Below are 27,680 nucleotides of genomic sequence, written 5' to 3'. Positions count from 1 at the left end.
AGCAAAGGAATCTTTTACCCTAACCCTATCCCTTACATAAAAACAGAATATACAGTAAAGTTCAAACATGAACGCAGATGAAAGTCTGTGGTGGAGAGTATACACTTGAGTATAAATGTCCACGTGAGTAGGATATACAGAGTTAACTGTGGGACATCCCACCCTGAGTAAGTGAAGGGGGTTGACTGGGCCTGCCCACAGCAAATGTGTTCTGTGTGAACTTGTGTTGCTGTTAGATAGTTTCAGACCCTTTCAACAGCTGACTTCTCCGCTGGCTTCTCTGTGAGACAGACAGAAGGTAAGAGCATTCCTTTGCCTCCTCTTCACACTCCTGTCTATAAACAGATCTATCAGAATTCCCACAATCAAGTGTTGATTTACTAATACTTTAAAAACTAGTGTCAAAACAATTATCACAAATTGTTTGATTTTCCTATTTTTTTTTTTTTTTTTTTTTTTTTTTGGTCCTAATTGCATATTAAACTACTTTTAAAATACTTCTGATTTTAATTACTTTGCTTGGAAGCATTTAGTATGGATGTTTAAAAGCACAGATTTACAGAAAAGCACAGACTATAACATTTTCACTAGAGCAGGTGTCTATTGTTCAAGTATATTTTGTGTCGCTTAATGATTTATGAAGAAATCTTCATAAAGTTAAACTACAAGGCAAATGTGCTTTCTGTGCTGTTAACTTAAGTATGAGACTTAAAACTGTACTATGACGCTCAAAGCAGCACAATGTTGAGGTATTGTGTGCCACATATGCAGCAGGAGGGGTGGACAGAGTCAGGGATGGAGGGGGATGGGAGACAGAGAAACATTTAGACCCCTCCCCTTACAATTACTCTCATCTAAAGGAATGCATGTTTCCATGGCAATTTTGTACCAGCTGTTTGAGACCATATCGAAATGAAGCAGATGTAGCTTCTGAAGCAAACAAGAATGGTGTGAAAACAAACTGACTGTCCACAGCTGCCAAATGAGTCGCCGTTATTATAGACAATAGAAAAGTTTTAAAACGAGCATTTTATCAGTGAATTATATTTTAATCTGCTAAACATATTTTAATGCCAGGTGCATGGTACTCCTCAGTACATTCTGTGTGTTTCCCCTGGGCGCTGACAAAATGGGTGTGTGAAAAAAAGGAAATAAGGTTTATTGAAACTTACAAGCATTTTATATGCCTTTGGGTGAAACAGAAAAGGTTAAATCTGTTTTCTCATCTGTAGCAGATGGAGATTGGTCTCTCTGCGAGAGTTCTGTGGGCAAGGGGCCAAAGGAAAAACAAACTACAAATCAGACTTGTGATTTATGATTCTGCTGTTGAGGCTTATGTTTACAATGCATATGGATGATTAAAAGTAATAAAAGTCAAATGTAAGTCCAAAACTGTTCGAAGTGAACACTTCTGTTTTCTAAAATTTTAATGAAGCTGCAGAAAGTTGAGGGGACAAGAAATCAGGTTAAGAATGTGGATTAGCACCAATCTGGTTTAAACCCCTTTTTTTTTTACTTGACAGTTCACAACTAGGCTCAATTTAAAGATCAGGTATGAATTTAAATTACTAAGTGATATTTCTTGGCCAAGGTTGTACACTTGGGTTAAAATGTATTTCCTTTCCCATGGACAGTTGGTCTGTTCTTCACACTGATAAAAAAAAAAAAAAAAAAAAGAGATAGTTCAGGCAGTAATAACAGAGAGGTTTGACTTACAAACAGATGTGGGGGATAGGGGGAGTTACTTTTAAAGGTCAGATGATTGTTAACTCAGGTTACATGGATCTTTCTGCTCAGTTACTCTCTTTTGACTGTCTTTTGTCTATTTCTGAGGTCCCTGTGCTTAGCATACCTCATCCATGTCAATAGCAAGCTTTTCAGCAGAGGATTAATTTTCTTGATGTGGCTACCTAGTCCACCTTTTTGCACAAGGTTTAGCTTTGTAGTAGCTATATCTTGTTACAGAAAATAAAATAAGGTTACAAAGAGACAAGTTTTCATTTCCTGTGAAACAAGACCTCACCGGTACAACAAACGTGGCATTTCTAGTGATGTTGTAGTCAACAGTAGTCTTTTATCAGTAGCATTATATTTGAAACTCTACTTTTTGTCAAGTTAAATAGTTGTTGTTTTTTTCATGTGATTGCACTGCTGGCACATTCACTGTTTGTTTCAGGGGAGCTTTTAACGAGAATTGGTCTGTTTTTCTGCTTAGTGCAAACTTGCACAGACACAAGGCAGTAATCGCACGGTAATGGACAGGTGGCTTGTTCAGGGGTTTACCTCCCATGCCAAGTGGCTTCCTGCTCCATAAATCAAGCATGCCCACCATGCCAAATTTTAGATCCCAGAGCTGGGCATTGCCGAAGATAATTTATTTGTATTTAACAAGCTAAAATAACTTTGAACGATATTTCATCCCCTCAAAGCAGGGAAAAAGCATGTTTGTTTGCAAAACCAACAAAATGAATTTGCATCTCAAATGTGGATACTGTATTCCAACTCATTTGTTTTTCTACACATTGAACCACCTGTTATATCACTCTGGAGAGCAGACAGAATTCCACCAGTCTGCAGAGCTTCTGGAAAATAAATCTTTGAAAAAAACTTAGCACTAAGCCTCTGTTTTTCTCCCAGTTTACGCCCTGCAACCTGCTTACCTAACTAAACTCTAAATTAAATACTGGGCAAAAAAGGCATCCTTTATGCCGCAGACTTTTCCTCGGTTTGTGCATGTTTGATTTTGAACACGATCTTCCAAATAAAATAAGTTGTTTTTCTCTAAAGTGACTCCACCAAAGTAATGGACGTTTACCTCATATAAAAAAGTGACTAATATGCCAAAATGTCTCCTGAAAGGAACAGAGTGATATATAAATATTAAAAACAGGAGATGATGTTGGGTAATTTACTTCTTCCTATGTCTCTCACTGCTCACACTATCAGCCTGTTTTTACAACAAATTGGTAAAAAAAAAAAAATTGTGAATGTATAACCTAAATGATTCCTTGTCTGCCACATTTAGAGACGTCAGCATTTGAAGAGCGTGACAGAGTCTCTGTATTTTTCCATGCATAAGTCTATTAGAGAAGTGAGCAGGAACCTTTTCTAACTTTGCCAATAAAAACAGGACCATTGAAGAGTTGACACCCTGGCTTACCACATTTTCATGTCCTCGGATAGCACAAATACAAGTGATAATACCACATGTGCCCCCCTACAAGAGTTGTGTATTTAATTGACACCAAGATTACTCAAGAAGCACACATCAAATCAAATTTAACAGATGATCCATGGCATATTTGAAAGTTATTTGAAACTTCAGAGGACAGTTAGGCTGACCTGGCCATATTTTTAACTCTAATTTGCATAATTTGTTGCTAAATTCTGGGAACATGTGACTTTCAGAAACTTCAAAAACTGACATTTTAACATTTGACATTGCACTCAACTAAATGCTCTTTTAAACTGCCAGTCTGAGCTAGAATACACCTCAAACTAATTTCTGCAAAGAATTTAACCAATCTTGGGGGCTAAGAATTCCTCATCCTTGGGCAAAAAGCCAAGGAGATTCTCAGTAGTTGCTGGGAAAATTATTACTGGGTCAGTAGTTTCAAGAAGCCCCTTTAATTCCCATAAGATTTTTACAACTCTGCCAATTATGAATGTGCATGTAATCCCACCCTCTCTCCACTCATGCACAATTATGCCCATCACCGCTTGAGGGGTGGAAATTAAATTAGATTTTATTTACATAAAAAGTCAACCACCAAGTAAACTAGATGTATGTCATCATGGCTTACATATGAATCAAGACATACAGTATATTCATCACACTCACAACATTAACAAATTTGGTCAGTCTTAAGAACATGTGAGTTGGGATGATGAATGCTCCCTCAATAACCAAATTTTTAGCCATGACAGTATTTGAGTAGTTTACATTTGGGAAGTGGAGATGTCCTATTATGATATGTAAAATTCTATACTCTAAAACTTTTGCACATAGGATTTGGTTCATTGTTGTATAATTGTTTTATGGCTTCATATTCAGTAACTACATGAAATTGTATTTGCACTTTTAAAAATTCTTTTGTAACATCACAGGACCCAGGGGCGCATAAATGCACGGGCTTACACGGGCTGTAGCCCAGGGGCCCACAACTCCCAGTGGAGCCCCATTCGCAGCCCGTCACCATATTCTCCCCTGACGGCATTCATGGGAAGTGCGCATCTAATTGCGTTCAGTGGGAGATGCTGACAGAAACGGTGCGCAAGTGAAAGCCATCCATGTAGTGCATGTCCATAGAATAACTGTCTGCACCCTCCCCCGACTGGTATGGGGAACCAGCGTAACAGTCAGCTGATGAGCCCAGAAGTACCTTTATGCGCTCCTAACAGGACCAGTTAAAATGAGCTGGGAAAGTGTTTAAAAATGGTGAAAAACCATAGTATCTTGAGAATTCGTCACAGTACTGAGATGGCAAATTCGTAAAACATAATTCTTACGAAAACCAATCACACACGCTTCACGAACACGCATAACACGCTTCCATATTACACATCAGGCCTTTTAGCATTAATATCATGGTTATGTTTATGCTTTGGGTAGAGTAAGATGTTACACTTTATGGTTAGGTTTAGGGAGTGGTTTTGGGTTAGGGGTTAAAGTTACGAAAACACAGTTTTGGATTAACACAAAACAAATGCCACATTGGGAACCAAAAGGACACGAGGGAAGCGTCTTTCATTGGTGGCTGTATAACTGGTACTCTTTAAAGAATGGCGAACAGTTACAGGACCTAAGATATACACTTTCCCATATACATCCACATACAATTTTACCTAAAATCGGGATGTTGATAAAAACGGCAACTGACCCATTATGAGTAATTTATATCTCACATACGCTATATTACTATCTCAAATACTAAAAAGATAAAAAATAAATAATTAATAAAAATAAAAAGGCATGCCTTTCATGCTTAGAAATGGCAGGATAGGTTTTGTTTGGAGCTGTAGACCACTAGTTCCATTACTTTGTCTGTGTTTTCATGACAAGACAATAGTGTCTGGCTTTGATCTTTAATGTCCTTCAGTGCATCCAAAGTGCAGCAGTTGATATAGTCTCCCCAATGATGGTATACCCATGTCTGCTTTGAACTTTCCAGCCATAAACAAAGTAGACAAAGACAAAAAATGAGAGAGAGAGAGAGAGAGAGAGAGAGAGAGAGAGAGAGAGAGAGAGAGAGAGATCTTTAGTACAGAGAAAATGGGAGAGAAAAAAAGTGTATACTTTCTGACAAACAGCCCCTATCACCAAGCAGGAGAGTGTAGTTTCTCAAGGGGAACACATCACATCAGACCCTCTTCCAGTGGCTATTTGAGTGAGAGGAAGGCCATTGAGCTAGCAGAACAAAGACCAGCAGAGCTCTTATCTCAATCAGCTTCTGTCTGGAGAAACTGATTTCTGTATGTTGGTCAGACGGTGTTGAGCATACAGAGCAGGTCTAAAAAAGTTATGTGTTACAATGCTCACCTTTAGTCTATGAAAGATCCCAATGTTGACCAGGTGTGATATTGTTCACAAGACATCAACTGACTTAAATAAAAGGAATATATATGGCATGTATGTGTGTGACTCTGTTTTCTGCAATCCTCATACTCGAGTAACACATACAAAAAATGCATTCTAACATGATTATGTTTGCTCTTATCCTTACATGTAGGTTGTGAGGCTCTGTAAATACATCTGATGGTTTTCTACATACATAATGTATTCTTTATTGTGTTGTGACAACAGATATGGAAGATGATGTATGTTTTGCTTATTTTCCTTAGGCTGAAACTCAAAATGAGGGTTTGGATCGTCTTCCTTATTTGCCTCGCTGGCAAGACTCTGGCTGCTCCAGTAAGTCACTCCATGTAAAAAATTTTGCATTTAGAAGATAATTTTATCCAAAATGACTGTACATGCATTCCCTTTGGAATTGAACCCATGTCTTTGCCATTGCTAGTGCCATGCTCTACCTGTTATTATATTACATAATATTGAATAACTAAATATAAGTAATTATTTGAATAACGTAAACCAATTGAAAAATGACAATTGAAAATGACAATTTTAAGCTCATAATGTCTCACAACGTTGTGTTAAGACTTAACCTTCATTCAATTTTATATAAATATTTTTTGCAGACTGAGGAGGAGCCAGTTGTTGAAGAGGTACAGTATATTATATTTAATTTATATTTAAAAAAGCAAAATCTCTCTATTCTCTTAAATAGGACTATGCTTCATTTTTAAGAAGTCTTGTTAAACCAGCCACTGGCCAAAAATAGAAAACTCAAACCCCATAATGGGACCAGATGTGATTTCATACATGCATGTTCAGTTTGCTGTTAAATTCCCCAGGGGACTGAAATCCACAAAAGTTTGTAAATATATCTGAAAGGGAGCAATTACAATTCAATGCTTTCCCACATGTACTCACAGATGCCAGTCAAATTTGGTCACAAAAGCAATACTATTGGTGTGGTTGGGCAGTAATAAGGGTCATTCATACCCATTTGGAGTTTGTTTGAAGTTCAGCCTCTTTTAAAAGTGGAAAGTGGTGTTTAAAAAACTGGGCTTGGTTATACAGGCCATACTCTCAATGCTTTGTTTTCTCATAATTCAGGAGCTGGAAGTGGGAGCCAACCCAGTCCAGGTGGAGACCGGAGAATTTGATGAGGCCATTGAAGTCGTGGAGGATGTTATTGCTGAGAGTGAGTTAAAAAATATTTCCCCAAATAACCAAAGGTTGCAGTCATCAACCTGTGCATCATGTAGTGTTTTCCACACCTCATAAAATTTGCAATCACTTTGAGGTTGTTTCACACATCAGGGTTTTGTACAGTAGCGAGATTTACTTCCCCCAAGATTCATCTATTGTTTGAATAATGTCTTCCTTCTGTGTATGAGTCAAGTTGTGATGCAGATTATATAGAAGTACATGAGGCCATGGGTAATAACAGACTAAATGTAAGTCTAAAGTAGACAGCTATAATTATGTGTTCCGACAGGCTATGGTTATAACGGACTACGTTAAGGTGCCAGTCATCCAGCCACATGATGTGTTTGCCAACCACAAAATATCTAGGAAGGGGGAAAAAGAAAAGAAAAAAAAAATTCTAACCTTTTAAAAAAATAGAAAATAAAAAATAAAATAATGAAAAAATGTAGTGACTATTCTAAAAATGGCCTTTTAGTCACTTCTTCGGACTACAAGGGTGATTTAGGCCACTAATATGTTTTTGGTTGAAAACTTAGTTTTCAGTTTTTTAACGTCATTGTTTTCTAAAGTATGCAGTACTATAGTACATTTTAGAAAGTCTATGTTTTCAGTGAAAAAAAAAAAATGCCGTTCCAGCATGAATGAGAGGCGTAAACATAGCAAAATCAATGGGTTTTCAACCGAAAACATATTAGTATGGACGTGACCTTTCATTGTTTTTCAGAAGAAAAAAAAAAAGAGATTTAGGCTACGTCCACACTAATACATTTCTAGTTAAAATCTCAGTTTTCCATTTCCTAACGTCATTGTTTTCCAAAGTATGCGCTATTCGAGAGCATTTTCAAAAGTCTCTACTTTTGGTAGAGAAAAACGCTGTTACAGTGTGAATGAGAGGTGTTAACATAGCAATATTGTATGAGTGTGGACATAGCCTCAGATGCTTCTTCTGCATTGTGAAACATTTCCAATATCCACAATGTTTGATTCAATTGGTTCAATTTTTTGACTTCTTGAATGCCACAATATATTGAATATATCAAAGTTTGTGATTAACACTAAAAAAACAATATACAAACATCAAACATCTATTTCAACTATACATCAAAGCACACAGCAGAAGGTCTAGACTAGACTGTGTGCACCCAGTAGACCACAAATCTATCGCACCACCTGGGCTTTAAAACATTACCTGTCCTGTAGAGGGAAGACTAAAAAGAGAAACAGAAATAAATATAAGGTTCTGACAGAAAATGTATATATACATGTTTTTGTGTTGTATTTTCCTTACAGACCCCTGCCTAAACCATCACTGCAAGAAGGGCAAAGTGTGCGAGGTTGACGACAGCAACCAGCCAATGTGTGTGTGCCAGGACCCCCTGACTTGCCCCGCCCCCGTTGGAGAGTTTGAGCATGTGTGTCTTCAGTAATTTCCATCATTTTACATCTGTCTCAGGTCTTCACATGCATAGTGACAATGCCTGGAAGTACAGGCACATCATTTTAGGAGTTTACAATGGTTGAAACTGAATTCATTCAGGAAGCAATAGTATGTCAAGCTGACAACAATGACATTTATGGTTCCTCATACAGTATTTATGACATTTATTTCAAAGGTCTGTGGCACTAACAACAAGACCTACGAGTCCTCCTGCCACTTCTTTGCCACCAAATGCGCCCTGGAAGGCACCAAAAAGGGCCACAAGCTGCACTTGGACTACATCGGACCCTGCAAATGTAAGTGCACGACACTGCAGGCAAATATGGCAAATAAGTTTAAAAAGAACTGTCTAGAATGTTTGCCGCAGAGTACGACTAACATTTAGACCAGTCAGCCTCAGTCATATAAGTAAGTGCTTTGGTGTGATTGATGGCTTGTAGCTTTGAGGCGTCCCTCTTGCTCCCTTGCACTTGCAGAGCACAGGGCAGGATTGAACTTGCCAGGGCTGCTCCAAAAAGCACACTGAATCCCTGCTAAATCTGCCTCCTCCTCTGCTCTTGTATGCCTGATGGGATGATTTGGGACTGAAGGGCTCAGATGGAGCTCCTGCTGTGGCACAGTCTCATTGCTATGCAGGGTGTCTTAGTCAGGGATGAACTATGAAAAAATATGTTTCTGGCATAAACAAATGAGATTGTAGCTAATATTAGCCAAAGGGCTGTCATTTCCCCCTCTTTTTTTTTTAACTCCAAAGTATATTTTACAGTTTTATAATGTTAACTTGAGAGTACAGTATGCGCCAAAAGGCATGCTAGCCTTTATTTAAAATGTATTGTTTTTTAATGTTTGAATGTTTTCCCAGTAATTGCCCCCTGCTTGGACAATGAGTTGAATGAGTTTCCCCTGCGTATGAGGGACTGGCTGAAGAACGTACTGGTGACCATGTACGAGCGTGATGAAGAGAATAACCTACTCACCGAGAAGCAGAAACTCAGAGTGAGTCCCACCTCTGACTCTTTATAGTCTGAAAAACATGTTATATTGATTAACTTTTTAACTTTTGTACTTTACATGTAACACATAATGCCATGCAAGATAAGTTAAGTATCAGCCTCCTTTCATGAAAGGAATTTGCTTGGACTTGCCCCAAAATTGTGCAAATATATTTGAACATACATGAAGCCAATAGTTAAAGTTAATTGAATCCAGATGGCGAACCACTGAAACACCAAGTAACGTCATGGTCTGTTTCTAGGTGAAGAAGATCTATGAGAACGTGAAGAGGCTGCAGGCTGGTGACCATTCTCTTGACCTTCTTGCCCTGGACTTTGAGAAGAACTACAACATGTACATCTTCCCCGTTCACTGGCAGTTTGGCCAGCTTGACCAGCACCCTGTTGATGGGTATGTTAAGTTACTCTAGTTTCTAATTTTCTAAGCTATTCCAGCTAGTTTTTCTCCATAATTTAAGGTGAAGTGTGTCATTAATATACGATTCTGCTGAAGCCATCAGTCAGCATTATTTTAACTTAATTTCTATAGCAGATAAAGATCCATTAATCAGAGAATAGCAAATGTCCACTTCTATGAAGCACTACTAATGATGCAATCAAGTCTCCCAACACTCTCAAACTACTTAAAGTATATATTTGTACATATCTGAATATTTTGCAATAAACTTAAAATACATTGTTTCTATACTTATAATCAACAACTTTAAATCATTGTTTTATTTTTGTCTGTAGTTTCTAATTCAATTTTTTATTTTCTAATTTGTCATTTACAATGCTACATGGGAATGTACTTCATTAAAGTGCACAGTCTTGTAACTTGTCTTTTTGTCTGATTTTCAAATAACTGTCTGCTTCAAATCGAAGTTTTTTGGCTTAGAACTCTTTTTTTTGAAGGATTTTAACAAGTGGCTTACTTAAAGTTGTTGTCTCTGGATATTAAGTTAGGATAAAAGTATTTAACATCTGAAAAATTACACACTTCACCTTTAAAACATATGACTGAGGATATTGTATGTTTACAATAAATATTATCTTGATGGTTCAACTTTCTGCTGAGTGTTTTGGTAACAGAAGTTGCTGTCATATCTAATTATTAGATGAAACATGAGTTGTTTCTTTCCAACCATAGAAATTTTAACTAATATAACAATACAAATTTATTGTGTGTTTTTTGTGTTCTGACAGATTCCTGTCCCACACTGAGCTGTCCCCTCTGCGCGCTCCTCTCATCCCAATGGAGCACTGCACCACTAGCTTCTTTGAGCAGTGCGATGCTGACCAGGACAATTACATCGCCATTGAGGAATGGGCCAGCTGCTTTGGAATCAAAGAGCGTGAGTTTCTTCATATTTGACCTTTTTACTTTTGCTACTTTTTTAAGTGTTGTTCAATGATTTTAATTTTGACTGTTTTCTGCTTTCAGAGGACATCGACAAGGACCTGGTCATCTAAAGCACATGTACAGTTGATGCTTCCTAGTTAATATTGGGACGAGGTGCTAACCCTTAAATTAAAATCAAAGTAAAGGTGCTAATTGCGATTTCTAACAACCTGCATATACCACTAAACATTCACTAAACATCAATGTTTAAAAAAAAGTGCACACAAGAAAATCACAATGAGTGATTGAATACTGCCCATTTTTTGTCTGAAGTTAGCTGAAGTTGGCCAAATAGATGCTGGACAAGCTGTTTTAAATACAGAGTTAAGGCTATGATGAACTGTGTATGTTGAAAGATATCTTTTTTTTTTTTTTTTCGGAAATGGATCTTCAAATCAGGACTTGAATTTAATGTAAATTTGGATGATGGAAATGTACAAAAACAAAATAAAGTTTCCAAATAAATGTTCTTTCTGCTTGCTTTATAAACTTTATAGTTTAGTTTGTTGCACTCTTTGGTGGTGGTTTTATCATTTTGATTTCTTTATTAGATTTGAAATTTGAGCCCTGATGATCTACAGGTTGTTGTTTTTATTTACGTCTTGTTACCTGTCAGAAAATCAGGGTGAAATGTTGTGTTTTTAAAAGTTGAATAATAAAAGAAAATATTTGAATTCAAAGAGGACCAAATCTCGCAGGATGAGATTTTTTTTTTCACCCTCTAACATGTTCACATAAATTTGCAAAATTTGCCACAGTGTGAGCACTATGGAACTCTTTACATGAATAAAAGCTATACATTTCTAAACACAAACTTTGCATGCATTTATCCATTTTTCTTTATCTCTTTCCCCCAGAAACTTACATCAACACTTTTATGTTCTGAAACTCGGACAGATAAATGTTGTTTCTGCAGAGAAGTTTATAGTGGGGCTAAAAATCTAGAACACATATGTTAGCAGTTTCATTGAGGGTGGAGTGGATGCTTACGTAATTTCCTTCTTGCCATTGCATTTAAACAAATATCATTTGGGACCCTATATTTAAAGAATTATTTTTAAGCCTCAGAGCCAGTGTGGCTGGTGTTTAACTTTGTCATGCAGGTTACACTAAACAGTTAAATGCTGAAAAACCTCAAACAATCACAATCAAACACCCCTGACAACAAAAACATGCATATCTATTTTTTATTTATTTATTTATTTTTTTATAATTTATACTAATCAGAAAATCTACAATGTCTGTTTCTCAGAATACACGTTTATATATATATATATGTTACTTATTTGAAGTTGACTAAAGAATTATTGTATAATAGCAAAGAAATAGCTACTTGCTTCAAGTACCAAGACTCACGTGGAGAGGATTTTCTGGAACATTTGAACATTTTAGATATTGAAGAAAACAGGATAATTATTATAGCAATGATATACGTTTTTTGTTGTTTGTTTGAATGTTAAATTGCATTACTTTAGTAATGTATTTACAGTAAGATCAATAAATACACAATATTGCATACAGGTTTACATGCTGTGTAAATTCTTAAAATATTGAAAATTCAGGTCATATTATAATTAAAAACTAAAACAGATCCATGTCTTAAGTATATGGCATGTGATGCATAAAGCAGTGGAAAAATCAGTTGATGGTCTTGTGGGGATAGACAGTCATGGGAAAGCAGAGCTGCAGAGAGTGTTTACCCAGTCACCAGTCTTACCCTTCCAGCCAGACACTCGTGAAAGGAATCTCAAACAATGGCAAAGCTCCAGCCAGAACACTGAGCTTGGTTCAGCCCCCTTCTGTAACAGGGAGGGGTGGAAACGCTCTTCTACACTTCTTCTTAACCCTAAAAAACAGAATGGTTGTACTAATCACAAACACCCTAGCATAACACAGTCCCTAACCTCAACTGCTATCCAGATTGTGAATGAATCTCAGTCTCTCACAGCCTGCAGTCCAATCTAACTGTTAAATCAAGCTGATTGCTTTCATATCAAATATAAAAAGGGCTTGAGCAGGCAGTGGGTTGCATCTCTGCCTGGCCAACCATCTTAAAAATGTGTTCAGTTAAGTACTCTGCAAATGAGAGCTGGGGTTTACAGACATGCTTTGTTTACAGTTAGATTAATCCTCAATTAATTGCAAAGGAATGATCTGGATCTTCTTCAACCGTCAATAGTTCATCAGTGGGATGTGTGTCGCCCCCGAGTGGACAATAGACTATGTAATTATATAGTACATTATATTAGTACAGCATACAGTGAGTAGTACAGTTCCCAAAAAAAAAAAAAAAAAAAAAAAAAAAAAAATATATATATATATATATATATATATATATATATATATATATATATATATATATATATATATATATATATTTTAGATATAAGCAGTAGATAATATATCAATATTGATGCCAATTCCATTAGCAAAGAAAGCCATCTTTACACTAAGGTGTCACTAAGCTGCATCTGAAGTGGCATACAGTATATGCATTTACACAGCAATTATAATTAAGTAATGTTATGAGATTAACCTTCAAAGTTCTGGCCACCATTCACATGCATTGTGAGGACCTTCATAGCTGAGAAATTATTCTACAAATCTTCATTTGTGGTCATCAGAAGAAATAAAGTCATACACATCTGGAATTGCATGAGGGTGAGTAAATGATGAGAGAATTTTCATTTTTTGTGTGAACTAACTAAGGCTGCTCTGATGCTCCATTTATTTACGCAGAACCAAAGCAGCCTCAGAAATGCCTTTGATACTAGCTTAGTCTGGCTTTTATGTGACATAGCGTTGCGTCTTTTGAGAAGGCACAGAGCAGGCTTAACTTGGCTGTGTAAAGACACCAAAACTGCTGCTTAGACTGGTCCTTTAGGAGACCAGGCTGGAAGACCAGCTTGGACCAGCTAAAACCAGACAGTCTTTTTTTTCAGCAGGGCCCCTTCCTCTGTATATTATCGCTAGTGTTTCTGAAGTAACAAGACCTAGACTAAGAAGTTTTTTTTTGTTTGTTTGTTTGTGATGTAGCGTTTCTAATGTGCATAGCCATTACCTGGCAACACAGTTTCAGTAGTTTTCACTAAACAATACAAGTCAAGTGTAAACTCCTGCGCAACTGATTTTATTCTGCATGTTCTTGCGGGCCTAACAACCTTGCTTTGATCCGTTCAGTTTCGCTTTTAATAGGCTACAAACGATCTTCAAAGTCAACGTTCGTTGGCTGATTTCAGGTGCATTTCAAGTGACCGAATGCTGATTGGAAGCCCCAATGCTGTGCGGCAAACTGATTGGCTGTCGGTTATGCAATCAACTAGCGATTGATTTAGTAGCAGCTAATGCGAGACACCGGCAATTCACTGCACGCGCTGCCAGTGTCTGAACTAAAATCTCCACTGCTCTCGGAACAGGACGTGCTGTACTAAAATCACTTAAAACTCAACCACAAATAAACATTAAAGATTCCTTCCTGGTAAGTTGTTTGAATATGAAGTGTTCTATTTTAAAAACACGTACCGTTTCTTTCTCCGCGATGTGTTTTTGTGATCTCGTGCGATAGCTTATTGATCCTATGTTAGCTCGTGCGCAGCTAATAGACATGTGCTTGATGCGATTTTCATTTTATATAAAGCATGTATTCTTTCAGTTTTCATATGAAAACATCAAGGGTAAAATATAAAATTGTCAATGTGGAGTATAGTTGTAAAACTCAACGTTTGGCCGCCGGAGTTGGTTTTAGTTGGTCGACGCGGTGAGGATTAGCATTAGCTACATTTGCCTCACCGCTAACCGACATTTCCGTCAAAGAGAGAGTCTGACGTTACCTCGTGTTTTACACTGTATTGCATCTTCTTTTACATCGTTGTTACGTTTTCGATTTTAGTAGCACACCTGCTAAGCTAAACTAAACTGTATTTATTTCCCGTGTGTAAACAGTTGTTTGAAGTAGATAGCGGTCATCTGATCCAAGCTAATGCGACAAAGTGCTAAACACGTGCCTTATTCGTCAATTCCGTTTTAAGAACATCCAGCGAGTCTGTTAGATTGCAAGGCTGCGCATGTAAATACTTCCGTTTTAACTAAGTCGTTTGACATATAACGTGATCACAAAGGCATCAGTCTCAATATGGCAACGAGGCGTCTGATGGTTTCTGATGAATGGGCCTAGTTGAGCCCATATCATAATGGATCGCCCCCCCCCCCAAAAAAAAAACATTTCCCTTGGGGACCAATTCACCCCTATATAATCAGCATCTAAACCAGCCAATCCGTGCGGATTTAACAGCTGTTCGCATAGGGTGTGACTTAATTCCCAGTGGAAATCTAGGGGAATGGTTTCGACACTAACAGTGTCGATCTTGATAGGTTTAACAAAGGGATTTTTTTCAGTTTTTTTTTCATGACGTGATTTACCCCACATAGAGCTTGATGTTAAGTCATCAGTATGCCCTTGTTCAATTTTAGTTGAAACCAGTTGACCAAAGAAATGGTGATGGAGAAGCCAAGTGCCCAGCTTGTCGGGCGAGAGTTTGTCCGACAGTACTACACCCTGCTAAACCAGGCTCCCGACTACCTGCACAGGTAAAATTACTTGCCTTCATGCTCAGCTGTTTTCATAATTATAAATGTAACTTTACAGTGACTGTTAGATGTCACTCAAATTTATTACAACAGTGATAACAGTAACTTTAATTGCAAGGAGCCCCTCTAAAGTTGGTATATTCATTTCTTGTTTATGTAAATGCAACTGATCAGTGTTAGAAAAGCATGCACTTTTTCTTTTTAATGGACGTTTTTTGTTATTTTTTGAAGATTTATAAATTATATTGTACCTAAAAGATTTGTCAATTTCTCTTAACCAGCTAAATGTATATGATAAGATGTGGTAATGTGTATTGAAATACAACTAAACATGCTTATTGGAATCTTTCTCAGGTTTTATGGCAAGAACTCTTCTTATGTACATGGTGGCCTGGACAATAATGGCAAACCAGCTGAAGCAGTCTATGGGCAATCTGTGAGTCTTTTAATACCAGTGCTTGCCTTGCTGTGTATTATGCCTCAATGATAGTTATGTTTCAGAGGTTCGATGCAATATTTTTTTTATGATTTTGGACAGGAAATCCACAAAAAGGTAATGGCCCTGAGTTTCCGTGACTGTCACACTAAGATCAGTCATGTTGATGCCCATGCCACCCTTAACGAGGGAGTGGTGGTGCAAGTCATGGGGGAGCTGTCCAATAACATGCAGCCCATGCGGAAGTTCATGCAGACATTTGTTCTGGCACCAGAGGTATGAACATTCCTTAATCAGCTGTTATATATAGTATCATGACCTTAGGGCAGTGGTTCTCAATTTTTTGGGTCACGCCCCCCCCCCCGAAACAAGAAAAAAATTCACAAACCCCTCCCTCCAAATAATGTAATCGCAAATCATTTTGTTTTTACTGAAAAAAAACAAAAAAAATGCTTTTAAAAGTTTAAACTACATTTTCTTCTTCATTTGACAAAAAAGGTTTTATTTAAAATACAGTGAAAACTGCATGGAAAGGGGGGGTGCTTGGCTGCTCAGAAACCGAATCCTCCATTCATCCACATTTAACTACCAGAAAGTTTTATATCTCATTGGATAACTCTTATTTAAAAAAATAAATAATTGATAATTGCAAGGATTCATACCTATGAATGGAAATAAGCTTCAGCAGTCTCTCAAAGATTTTCAAATCCTCATCCAGTAATAATTGATGACTGTGAATGTCGCTTCCTAGCTAGTGCTGAAAAAGTAATAAGTATCATGTGACAGCACCGTCTACGTGCTGTTTCGGTAGTGGTCAGAACCTCTGGACAATAATTTGCACCTGATTAATGATACTGAAACTTTAATAAAAACAGACCTTTCCACCATTTACTCACCCTTGTCGTTCAAAATCAGCATTACTTTTTTCATCCGTGAAACACAAGATTGATGGATGAGAGGATCGTGTTTGTGGTTGTCCAAGCTCTGAAAGCACACATCATAGCACCTTAAAGTCTCCATAACCCTCGTGCCTTAGATCTCAATTCTTCTGAAGTCATGAAGTGTGTTGTGTGAGGAAAAGACCGAAATTTAAGAGTTAAGTCACCTTGTCACTCATCTGAAACTGGCGCGCATGCAAGAATAACATTGTTTATATGAGCTCACCTGACATCAAGGCCTGTCAAGAGCTGCGCGCGCAGGATGCGCTGTGGTGCCGGGCTAAAGTTTAAAGGCAGAGGAAAATAAATTGCGCACATCGGTTATGTGTATTTTTCCCCCTTTTTTTTTTTTTTTTTGTTGAATGTGTGAAAGTGAACAAGATTTGAGGATGGGTCAGTCTTCTGCACCCCCCTCCCCCCCAACGGGGCGTGCCCCACACTTTGAGAACCACTGCCTTCGGGCCAAAGGTGATTAATTCAACATTTATGGCTCTGGAATTCTATCTTCAGTTTATGCTGCCACTTGTTCTCATAGCTTTTGTCTGATTTTGGTAGTTGTCCAAAGACTTGCATAACTGCAAAATTGAAAATGCAAATTGCTATTTAATTCTGCATGTCCTAGAACTGTAGTAGGCATTAATATTTAAGGTAACTATGGTAGCAGTACGTCAAATCTACGTGGTTCCCATGGTCTTGGAAAATATGGAAGTGCCATTAGTCGTGTTCACACGTTCTGCCTTTTCCGGAAAATTACCTACAATTTCCAGTTTAGAGGTCATGTGTGAACACGACCCTTTTGAAAATACAGAAATTTTGCTCTGGCAATGCTCCTTAATGCAAAGTTGTATCATTACCTATAAATGTCTTTATTGATGGTGTGAATGGCACAATATAGAAATATATAAAAAAAAATTTTTATATATATATATATATTTTTTTTTTTTTTTTTTTTTACTTGCTAGCAACCTGTTGTGATGTCTGATTTGTTATATTTTGCTTTTCAATTGACTCATTCAATTGAAACACTAACCAGTCTGAATGACTCATTAGCAAACTGGCCTGACTTGATGATTTTTAAAAATCCTTATCCAGTAATTATACCACTGGACAGGTCATGGAAATTCATTGGTCAAAAACTGGGAATCCTGGGTTCACAACTTTTAGGCAGTGTTGTTCAATGTTATATAACAGTTACAGCTGCTGCAATTAACAAATTGTGAAGTGTCAATTACATCATTGAATTTACATCTATTACTGTAGTGTCAAGATTTTCTATTTACAACATCATTTGGTCCATTGTGTGCATGAATGCAATAGACTGTCAGAAAATCTGTTTAAATTGGTCCATGAAATCAGAAACGACATCCTAGTATTCAAGTATTGTTGTTGCACGCTTTGTGTATAATTTATTCAAAATGTAGGCAAAATTTGAATTTTTTTTTTTAATGCAATACAGCAATTCAGGAACAATTCTCAGCTTCTTTTGGATGTGTATCCTACATAAAGTATATGGCATGCAGTTGCATCACAAAGTATTTTAATCAAAATGAATAATCACAATTACAATATCAAGTGAAATAATTGTCAATTATGATTTTCCTCAATCATGCAGCCCTACAAAGTTTCGTGTCTCTCTAAGGGCCTTTTAGGCATTTTAGGGAAGCTCTTCTGGATTGAGTTGGTGTAGGTTCTGTTAAGGGAACTCTTAAAATGGAGTAATTTAAGGTTTATCGAGGCATTATCCATTGTTGGACAGGAATGATAAGGTTCAGTGTCTTTATTTGCATTTTGCTATGCCATTTTATTTTATTTTTTTAGGGTACGGTTGCTAATAAGTTCTACGTACACAACGACATTTTCCGGTACCAGGATGAAGTATTTGGGGACTCGGACTCAGAACCTCCTGAGGGTAAGCAGCTGAAATTGATTTATTTCAAGGGCCTTTAGTCTCACTGTGAGCAGATGATTTCATTCATCTCCTGCAATTCGCAGAGTCTGAGGAGGATGTGGAAGAGCTGGAGCGAGTGCACTCACCAGAGGTGGTCCAGGAGGAGCCTGCTGGATACTACGAACAGTCACCTTGGTAACCATTTTTCAGTAGTTCAGTTTTGCCAAATGAACAAATTCCTTTTGAAGCAGTTCTTTTGTTTGTTTGGTAATTATTTAAAGGGTTACTTCACCCAAAAATGAAAATCTAGTCATTGTTTACTCACCCCTGTGTTGTTATAACCCCATATGACTTTCTTTTTCTTAACAAAAAGGGTGAAATTGTGAATGTTGTGCTCAGTGTTTTTATACAACAGCAGTTTACGATAACCACCTCTTCAAGCTTCAAAAAGGAAACACAAGTATAATTTAGAAGTCTAATAAATTATTGTATGTGACTCATGTCTTGTTCTCAAGACATACGATAAGTTTTGGTGAGAAACAAACTGAAATCGAATTGATTATGTAGTGAAACTATTCACAGCCTGTTGCTCTCCAGGGCCTGTTTACGAGAGCAGCAGTTCGCAAAATGTGCCGTTTAAACCAAAACTCCTTTTTGATTGTCTAAAAAAGGACTGCTTCAGTGATAATAACAACAGAACAAAACATAGCTGCACACAAACCAGAGAACAGAACTTAATTAACTTCTTAACATTAGTGGTGGATCTGGCCATGTCTTTAGAAAATATGATCATGAATGAGGCATTTTGCTAGTAAAACTACGATTTCATTCTTATTTGACAAGGAATCAGATTTTGTCCCTAAAACTGCACATTCTGCAATGGGAGAGTGTTTTTCTATGAACTGCAGCAGTGCTCATTGCATCATATCATTAGTAAGATGAACGGACTATCAATGTACGAATCAAACTCACTCAGACTGCCGACAATTTCTTTTCAACACAATTTATTATATCCGTGTAGTTGGTTACAGACGAATCGTATAGAACAGTGCAATCACACACACAAACTTCTCTGTTGCCTGCACTCGTCTCCGTTATCTCAAAGGAGACGGATGACGTGAGCTCCACTGACACCATCTTCACTCTTATTGGTTGTCGCTCCTCATTTGCATAGTTAAACTTTTCTCAACTTTGTCAAGGTCACTGTCGCTCGTGTTGCGGATAGTCACCAGCTCTCATTACAATGAATGAGATGAGGTTGCTTTGTCGCTGGAAGTCGCGGTGCGTGTACACGGAGCTTTGTGTATGAACAGGAGTACTCGAGCAAACAGAGAGATTGAAGAGGCTGAAGGCAGCTGTAGTCATACCGTGTCATTTGCTTCTGGTTTGGACACGCTATAAAAGGTATCTTTTCTATGTTAAGAGTTTTTGTCCAAAAAAAAAAAAAGCGTGATGAGCGACTATCGCTTGGTTTCTATTTGTGGCGTTGCGCTGGGATCCTTGTCTGCTGTGAACTGGCGTCGGTCCAAAAGCCAGCATCTCAGTAGCCAGTTAAAACTACTTGATTTTGGCTGAGGGTGTCACGCATATGACTGTTTTGTTGAGGTCTCGCGCTTGAGTTTTTTCACACACTGGTTCAGAATTGAGAAGATGTGACAGACATTGCCACTCTGTTCGCCTTTTTGTCCAGTTCGATTTCGGTGAGCGTAACATCCAAAACCTTAAACAATGCGGTTTCCTGTGCTTTCTGTCTGACTGTAGCTTCTGAGTATGTGTGGCTGCATCAGCCTCTTCAATCCGTTTAATTTCTGAGTACTTTGGTTCAAACAAATTAGGTCATAGAAATGTTGCATTTCTTTGACTACAAACTCTTCACATGTTTTGTAAGTTCTGTTTATTTTGGTTTGTTTGCAGCTGTTTTGTATTCTGTTACTATCGTTGTGACTACCTTTTTTTAGATAATCAAAAGTTTTTGCTTGAACGCCCCATCTCGCTAGTGGTGGCTATGTATTCTGTAGAACGTGCACAGGAGCGCAACGGTTTGTAAATAGTTTTGCTAAATGCATCAGATTTTTGTTTGTTTCTCACAAACCATATCATATGCCTTCAGAACAAGGCATGAATCGCACTCAATAGGTTATTAGACTTCTACGTCATTTTTAAAGCTTGAAGAGGTGGTCACCATAAACTGCCATTGTATGAAATCACTGAGCACTTTATTTCAAAATGTATCACTTTGTGTTAAAGTCATATGGGTTTATAACCACACGGAGTGAGTTAACTCCTTTACTGGCACGGGTCGCTGCCGATCTTACGATCGGTATTGTTTGCATTAACTGTATGCTATTAGCATTCAATTCTTATTTATTCGTGACAAACTATACATCATAAGAAAGGTCTAATACTTCAACTTTGATATTTAGCCAATGTTTCATAATAGAAATGTTACTGCCCGAGTAATTCCTTAATTTGTCAACATATCAAAATATCAAGGCAAGAGTTATGACAAACCGTTATAAAGACGCACATACCTATTCAGTGATGTCAACTCCATTTGAGTGGTCCCTTGCAGGCTGCAGTGAACAACATCCAATAGAACATTTAGTCCAACAGTGTACACATTTACAGAAATTGATACTCATTTACTTCATAAAGAATTATTTTTGTCCATTATCCACTAAATTATGCGATATGATCCGCTGACATGCTGTAATTCTTTCATATGGTGATTTCCAAACCTCCATGAAGCTAGAAGGCACAAGTTCATTTCTCATTCCAAATATGGTCAAGATAGAGGAAATTATGACATGCATACCTCGGGGCCCACATGATAGGGACTTTCCCATACCATAGTAGGATAAATTACGTATCAAGCATAAAAGGAATCGGTTGACTGCTGAGACTTATTGTAAATAAATGGACTATTACAAAAATTTATGTTTTGTCTATTATTTCTATGCAGTCTCTGGTATTTGTATATGATTATTGACAGTTCTGTAGATGTAATTGCAGAAGAGCTGAACACCTGCTATCATCTTCACCTGCAAATTTGCTTTCTGTCTCATATGATTGGAATCCTCATGAGATCATAAAAACTCTGCTATAACAACTCGATTATGATTGGAAGTAAAATAGATGCACAAGGTAATTATTTTATGTTTACTATTCTGTATTTAGGCGCTAATGCTATTTGCGGCCAGATTCACAAGACATGGTCTTGGAAAATTATTCATGAGTAAGTTATCCTCAAATTTGAAATAGAACATTATCAGACTTGTGGCTTAGCTCCATTATATTTCTGTGCATCAGCATGGTCAGTGTCATTTCTTCATACATTTTTATGAAAAAAAAAAAAATTGCTGATCACTTTTTCAATAGATTTGAGCTTTTCTGACAAATTTTTTTTTTCACGATTTTTTAATTTTTACTTTAACTACAAACTTCCAAGTGTCTCCTTTCAAGAGACCACAATTAGGCCTGTAATACAATGTGGGATGAACTACAGCCATTGTATACTGAGTATGTCCTTTTAGGCTTGTGCTCAAAACAAGAATTTTCATTTTTGGGTGAACTATTCCTTTAAGAAAGTTGTCTCAAAAGGGGTGAAGGAAGGATCTGATTGTGGTTCTTTCACAATTCTGTTAATGATTCTGTAAGCACGTTTGCGGAAGTGCCAAAAAAATTTCATTGTTGAATAGTCGTTTGATCTCATTTAGCGTAACATGAGATCACATTAAACTCTAATGATGACGCACGAGAGCAGCACTGCAGCTCGCACCTGACTGAGTAGAGGTAGAATTACACAGCTCACAGTCCAGATGCACTCTAAACCTTCACAGCTTCAGGTGATGTAGATCGCAAAGTATGAGGGAATTATAAATACAGAAATGCTCTCGTTGTGGAGCTGGAGCTGCCGCTTCACTGAAGCAAAACTTGCGTGTTGAGCGTCTTTAAAGGAAACACCCAGGCATTACATCTTAAATGCCGTTATATTTAACATGTTATAGCTTTATTAAAGTTAAAATAATGCGGAAGCAGATCGTAAATAACTACAAACTCCAAAACTGGCATTTCTCGGTGCGGTCAGCGCCTCTTCTATGAGTTGTGAGAATGTACCGATCTAAGGAGGAGAGATTGAAACTGCACCCGGTTGAGGCACAATCTGCGCAGAGACTCTCATCCCTCGATTGCGCACGCTTAATGCAGCTAGATTATAACGTGATGGCTTGCGACTTATTGAATCATAATATGTGTCACTGTGCATTTCTGATCATGAAGAAAATTAGCAATACGTAGCTTTGTGTTTTTTTTTCTTTTTTTTTTTTTTTTTTTTTTTTTGGGTGAGTTAAAGATGAATTGAACAAAAAGGTGAGAGGGTAGTCTTCGCCCCATTATACACTGCAACAAAATACATTTTTGATTTTGTTTTGGCTTGTTTTCCCATATAAATATCTAAAACTCTTAAAACAACGTACATTTTCTTTAGCAGCTATACTGCAGAAAAATTGTTATCTGAGAATGTTGAATATAATATTAAAAATACAAATATTTAAAAATACTTTAAAAAAAGATGCATTCACCTGTGCAGCATATAATATATTTAGACTTGCTTTTAGAGAATAGATCCTGAATATAAGTATATTTTGTCTTTACTGGACTCAAAGTATAACCAAGTGAAAAATACACTTATATTTAAGATACATTCTCTTAAAGCAAGTCTAAATATCTTATGTTGCTTCTCAAGTAAGTGTATCTTGTTTTAAGGATTTTTAGACCATTTTAAATGGAAAATGCATGATAACCAAAGGTTTTTTTGCAGTGAATTTCTTTACTGAATTAAACTTAAAAGTATTCTTTTCAGTGAATTCAGTGAATGTCATTTAGTGAGATTTTTAAAAGTAGATTTTTGTCCTCTATTGTTAGTAAGCATGTTTAATACAACCTTTTAAGTCTGTGCACACGCTGAATAATCAGTTAAGAGCTAATGATTAATCATTGTAATAATTCTAATAATCGTTCTAATAATCGTTAGATTAATCGTTAGTTGCAGCCCTAGTTATAATCATATAGCCTACTCTTTGGTAACATGTTTTAATTTTCAATAACACAATTATTGTTTTTAGATGGTTGATGTTTGGCTTACTTTGCTAGAGGAGCCAAAATACATATTGAATGGCAAAAGGCAAACCTCAATGAAATTGTTTCCTGAAAATTATCCATAGAATTAACCCCCTCTAATGAATTATTACAATTCTTAAAATTGGATGAGGTTTTTCTCTTTTTTTCTGTTGGAAATCAGTATCTAAAATGTGTGGATTAACAAGTGTTGACTTTTGCAGTGTGGAGCCTGAGGGCCCGCAGGAGGAGGTGTCTGAAACCTCAGAGCCCCAGCCTGAGCCAGAAGCAGAAGTGGAGCCTGAGCCAGCAGTTGTGGAGCTGAAACAGGAACCAGTCAGCCAACCCGAGGTTCACGTTGAGGAAAAGATTCAGAGATCGCCCCCTTCACCCACACCTGCTGACGCTACACCCACCATGCTAGAGGACAACCGGGTAAGACCACACTCATTCCTCTCCTTTCATGTCAACAGACCTGTATTTGTAATGTTAAAATGTAATCATAAACCAGATAAGTGAGATCACCGGTGTGTATACTTGAAAGTCAACTACTCTTTCGCGTTCTTAGCCATCTTCATGGGCTTCAGTCACTAGCAAGAATCTCCCACCAGGAGGAGTGGTCCCAGCCACAGGAGTCCCTCCACATGTTGTCAGAGTTCCACCTGCGCAGGTAGACGCACACAAATGGATCTTCAACTTTATTTGAGGAATATTTTGTGCTATTCAGAGTTGTTTAGGATTAGGTTCAGACTTGACCAATCCAAATCCGATACTGTATAATTGTCAGGGGCATAACTTGAGCACCATGAAGTGATAAGTATTTGATTTTTGTATTGGCGAATACTGTGTACCGATATTGTTTATTAAGCTGTAATTCATTCTATGGCATACCTCAAATTTCAGCCAAATTTGACCCTGTTGTTGCTTTTTGCTGGTACCCCCTATCTACATACATGATTTGTTTTGTTTTTTTAAAATATATAACCTTATTAGGTAACTGTAGGTTACAGTTATATTAAAGGATGTAATTGTTATTTGGTTGATCAATGCAATCATAATTCTAGTGTTGTGTTCACGTCCATAGCCGCGTGTTGAGATAAAAGCGGAAACCCAGACCACAGCACAGAGACCCCAGAGAGACCAGAGGCCGCGTGAACAAAGACCAGGACCCTCTCCAGCACACAGAACAACAAGACCAGGAGGTGCACTATTAAGCATCTTTATCTCCATAGAAACATTATGCAGAAGAGATCTAGTAGGAGTGCATTTAAACATTTAAGCTGTTGTCCAGTACTTTCAGCTATTGTAATTGCCAATATTTTTCCGTTCTTCTTAACTTTGTAACTTAAGTTACAAAAGACATGATTATCTGACTTGGTAACTTTTATTGTTTGTGGCTCTGGCAAAAGTGCTTAAGGCAGCCTGAGCATGGACTAATGAACCTCGCCTCTGCATATAAATAGCATCTCTTCCGACAAAATTGGATGTTAAATTAAAAGCACAAATCATGGGTTGGTCCACTAGCAACCTGAAAGGACATACACTGATCAGCCACAACATTTAAACCACCTGCCTAATATTGTGTAGGTCCCCCTCGTGCCGCTAGAACAGCGCCATCTAAGATGTTATTCTCACCACAATTGTACAGAGTGGTTATCTGAGTTACCATAGACTTTGCCAGTTCGACCCAGTCTGGCCATTCTCTGAACTCTCAAGGCGTTTCCATCTGCATAACTGCCCCTCACTTGACGTTTTTTGCTTTTGGCACCATTCTGAGTAAATTCTAGAGACTGTTGTGTGTGAAAATCCCAGGAGATCAGCAGTTACAGAAATACTCAAACCAGCCCATCTGGCACCAACAATCATACACGTGATTATCTAAGCCAGTCGTGTGGCAGCAGTGCATAAAATCGTGTAGATACTGGTCAGGAGCTTCAGTTAATGTTCAGATCCCCCATCAAAATGGGGGAAAAATGTGATCTCAGTTATTGAGTGTGGCATGATTGTTGGTGCCAGATGGGCTGGTTTGAGTATTTCTGTAAGTGCTGATCTCATGGGATGTCGCTAGAATTTACTCCGAATGGTGCCAAAAACAAAAAAACATCCAGTGAGAGGCAGTTCTGCAGATTGAAACGCCTTGTTGATGAGAGAGGTCAACAGAGAATGGCCAGACTGCTTCGAACTGGCAAAGTCTACTGTAACTCCGATAATCACTCTGTACAATTGTGGTGAGTAGAATATCATCTCGGAATGCTATTCTGAGATGCAGGTTGGCACTGTTTTGGCGACATGAGGGGGACCTACACAATATCAGGCGGTTTTAATGTTGTGGCTGATTGTGTATAACGTGGGTTGCAGTGTCATTTATTTAGTGTTTAATCTTTGGTTAATAGTGCGGGAGGGTGAGAGCGGCGAGTCTGAGGTGAGAAGAACAGTCCGGTATCCCGACAGCCAACAGCTCTTTGTTGGAAATGTACCTCACGATGTGGATAAGACAGAACTCAAGGAATTCTTTGAACGTGAGTCTCTAAAAGCAAAATCAGTTTTAAAGGGATAGTTTACCCAAACATAATTTACTTGTCCTTATGTTGTTCCAGACCCATATAACTTCCTTTTGTGGAACACAGAACATGTTAGGGACAAACAGATGCAGTCACCATTCACTTCCATTGCATTTTTTCCATACAATAAAAGTGAATGGTGACTTAGTCTTTCTGCCTTACATTGTGTACTACTAAAAGTCATATGGATTTGGAACAGCATTGGGGTGAGCAAATGACAGTTTTAAAATTTTGGGTGAACTCAATCACTTGTATCTAATTTCGTAAATACCATTTTTATCCAATCAGCCAGTGTAAACGTACCTTTTAATTCCGCAGAATACGGCACAGTCCTCGAGCTAAGAATCAACAGTGGTGGCAAGCTGCCTAACTTTGGATTTGTGGTATTTGATGACTCTGAGCCAGTGCAGAAGATTCTCAGCAATCGGGTACGTCTGACAGTCAGAAATCGTGCATTACATGACTTACTCATCTCTTGCATTATAATTAATGCGAGATCACCAGAATGACCTTTTCAAATGTGCTCTTTGCATTGTAGCCCATTAAACTGCGAGATGATGTTCGGCTGAATGTAGAGGAAAAGAAGACCCGCTCTGCCCGTGAAGGTGACCGGCGGGACATCCGCCCCAGAGGCCCGGGGGGACCGCGTGACAGGATAGGCGGGTCAAGAGGACCTCCTGCCCGTGGAGGCATGGCTCAGAAACCTAGTTTCGGAGCCGGACGCGGCCAAGGACCCAGCGAAGGCCGCTACACAGGACCACGTCAGTGAGGCAGCTCCCACGTCATTCACTGCTGATGCGAGTCACCCTGGTTAACACAGATGGCTTCCCTTAATCCCTGTCCATCCTTCACTCCAGGACCCAGGAGTGTGAATCTTCTTTATCTGGACTCTTTATTTCTGAGTTTGAACTTGAATTTGTTGTAGAAAAACAAAACTACTTGAATTGGGGAAAGGAGAAACCTAGCATTTGGTTTTAGCGTTCTCTCCCTGTTTCTTAAAGGAACGTGTTTTACTGCTTGGGCAATCCTGTGTATTGCTAGCACCCGCTTTCAGGTCAGTTGCAAGTATGGTTTTATTTGGGATTGTTGCCAAGTCAAATCATGTTTGTGTGTGAGTGACCATCTAGCATGTAAAGAATCCTGTTTGCCTTCTACTGTTGCACTTCATCAAGAATGACAGCATATTTCAACAACTCCACCACTGAGAGAACAAAATAAACTCTATGTACTCTATGTAGAGGCATGGGTGTGTCTTGTCTGAGGAAAGAATGGTGGAAAAACATCAGAATATATGTAAATTTCGTTCCTAAAAAGTCACAAGCACCTGTCAAACACTCCCCCCCCCCCCCATTACTGCCAGGGTAGCGTTGGTCATAATGGAAAAGTAAATTTTGCATCAATAGACATCTATCACCCAGCCACTAAAATGATGAAATTCTGTAATATTGTGCTGCCACTGTCAACAAATATTAAGTTATTTCGCCAGCAGTGTTCTTCCACCGTTAGCTAATCCTGGGGCTCAAGACAGCCTATCATCTTTCCATTTTC

General features: G+C 37.9%; 2 protein-coding genes and 1 long non-coding RNA gene across 3 annotated transcripts; 2 read left to right on the top strand and 1 right to left on the bottom strand.

Annotated features, from left to right (window-relative positions):
• Nucleotides 1-180: 180 nt before the first annotated feature.
• On the top strand, nucleotides 181-11,076 carry LOC127412831 (SPARC-like). The gene is made up of 10 exons (XM_051649484.1): nucleotides 181-298; nucleotides 5,842-5,911; nucleotides 6,199-6,225; nucleotides 6,680-6,767; nucleotides 8,066-8,187; nucleotides 8,389-8,509; nucleotides 9,076-9,209; nucleotides 9,469-9,617; nucleotides 10,412-10,560; nucleotides 10,650-11,076. Exons 2-10 carry the CDS (start codon nucleotides 5,855-5,857, stop codon nucleotides 10,676-10,678), a joined length of 876 nt encoding a protein of 291 aa, XP_051505444.1. The 5' UTR covers nucleotides 181-298; nucleotides 5,842-5,854; the 3' UTR covers nucleotides 10,679-11,076.
• LOC127412832 (uncharacterized) lies at nucleotides 10,852-18,378 on the bottom strand. Its single transcript, XR_007892488.1, has 2 exons — nucleotides 16,527-18,378; nucleotides 10,852-12,453 (listed from the first exon to the last, which is right to left on the bottom strand). It is a non-coding gene; the product is annotated as an uncharacterized LOC127412832 (long non-coding RNA).
• On the top strand, nucleotides 13,927-27,365 carry LOC127412830 (ras GTPase-activating protein-binding protein 1-like). The gene is made up of 12 exons (XM_051649483.1): nucleotides 13,927-14,085; nucleotides 15,078-15,194; nucleotides 15,549-15,630; nucleotides 15,733-15,906; nucleotides 18,387-18,477; nucleotides 18,561-18,651; nucleotides 23,796-24,006; nucleotides 24,140-24,241; nucleotides 24,656-24,773; nucleotides 25,965-26,090; nucleotides 26,451-26,560; nucleotides 26,671-27,365. Exons 2-12 carry the CDS (start codon nucleotides 15,100-15,102, stop codon nucleotides 26,899-26,901), a joined length of 1,431 nt encoding a protein of 476 aa, XP_051505443.1. The 5' UTR covers nucleotides 13,927-14,085; nucleotides 15,078-15,099; the 3' UTR covers nucleotides 26,902-27,365.
• The last annotated feature ends 315 nt before the right edge of the window (nucleotides 27,366-27,680 follow it).

This window comes from Myxocyprinus asiaticus, chromosome 22 (genome assembly GCF_019703515.2).
Source record: "Myxocyprinus asiaticus isolate MX2 ecotype Aquarium Trade chromosome 22, UBuf_Myxa_2, whole genome shotgun sequence".
Lineage (NCBI taxonomy): Eukaryota > Metazoa > Chordata > Actinopteri > Cypriniformes > Catostomidae > Myxocyprinus > Myxocyprinus asiaticus.
This window is presented reverse-complemented; position numbering and strand designations above follow the sequence as displayed.

Bases quoted from the DNA above. Each gene is read 5' to 3' on its own strand.
- LOC127412831 (XM_051649484.1), top strand. From the start codon at position 5,855: ATGAGGGTTTGGATCGTCTTCCTTATTTGCCTCGCTGGCAAGACTCTG. The intron at 8,188-8,388 runs GTGTGTCTTCAG...TTTATTTCAAAG, and splicing joins CCGTTGGAGAGTTTGAGCAT to GTCTGTGGCACTAACAACAA. The intron at 10,561-10,649 runs GTGAGTTTCTTC...TTCTGCTTTCAG, and splicing joins CTGCTTTGGAATCAAAGAGC to AGGACATCGACAAGGACCTG.
- LOC127412830 (XM_051649483.1), top strand. From the start codon at position 15,100: ATGGTGATGGAGAAGCCAAGTGCCCAGCTTGTCGGGCGAGAGTTTGTC. The intron at 18,652-23,795 runs GTAACCATTTTT...TGACTTTTGCAG, and splicing joins TACTACGAACAGTCACCTTG to TGTGGAGCCTGAGGGCCCGC. The intron at 26,091-26,450 runs GTGAGTCTCTAA...TTAATTCCGCAG, and splicing joins ACTCAAGGAATTCTTTGAAC to AATACGGCACAGTCCTCGAG.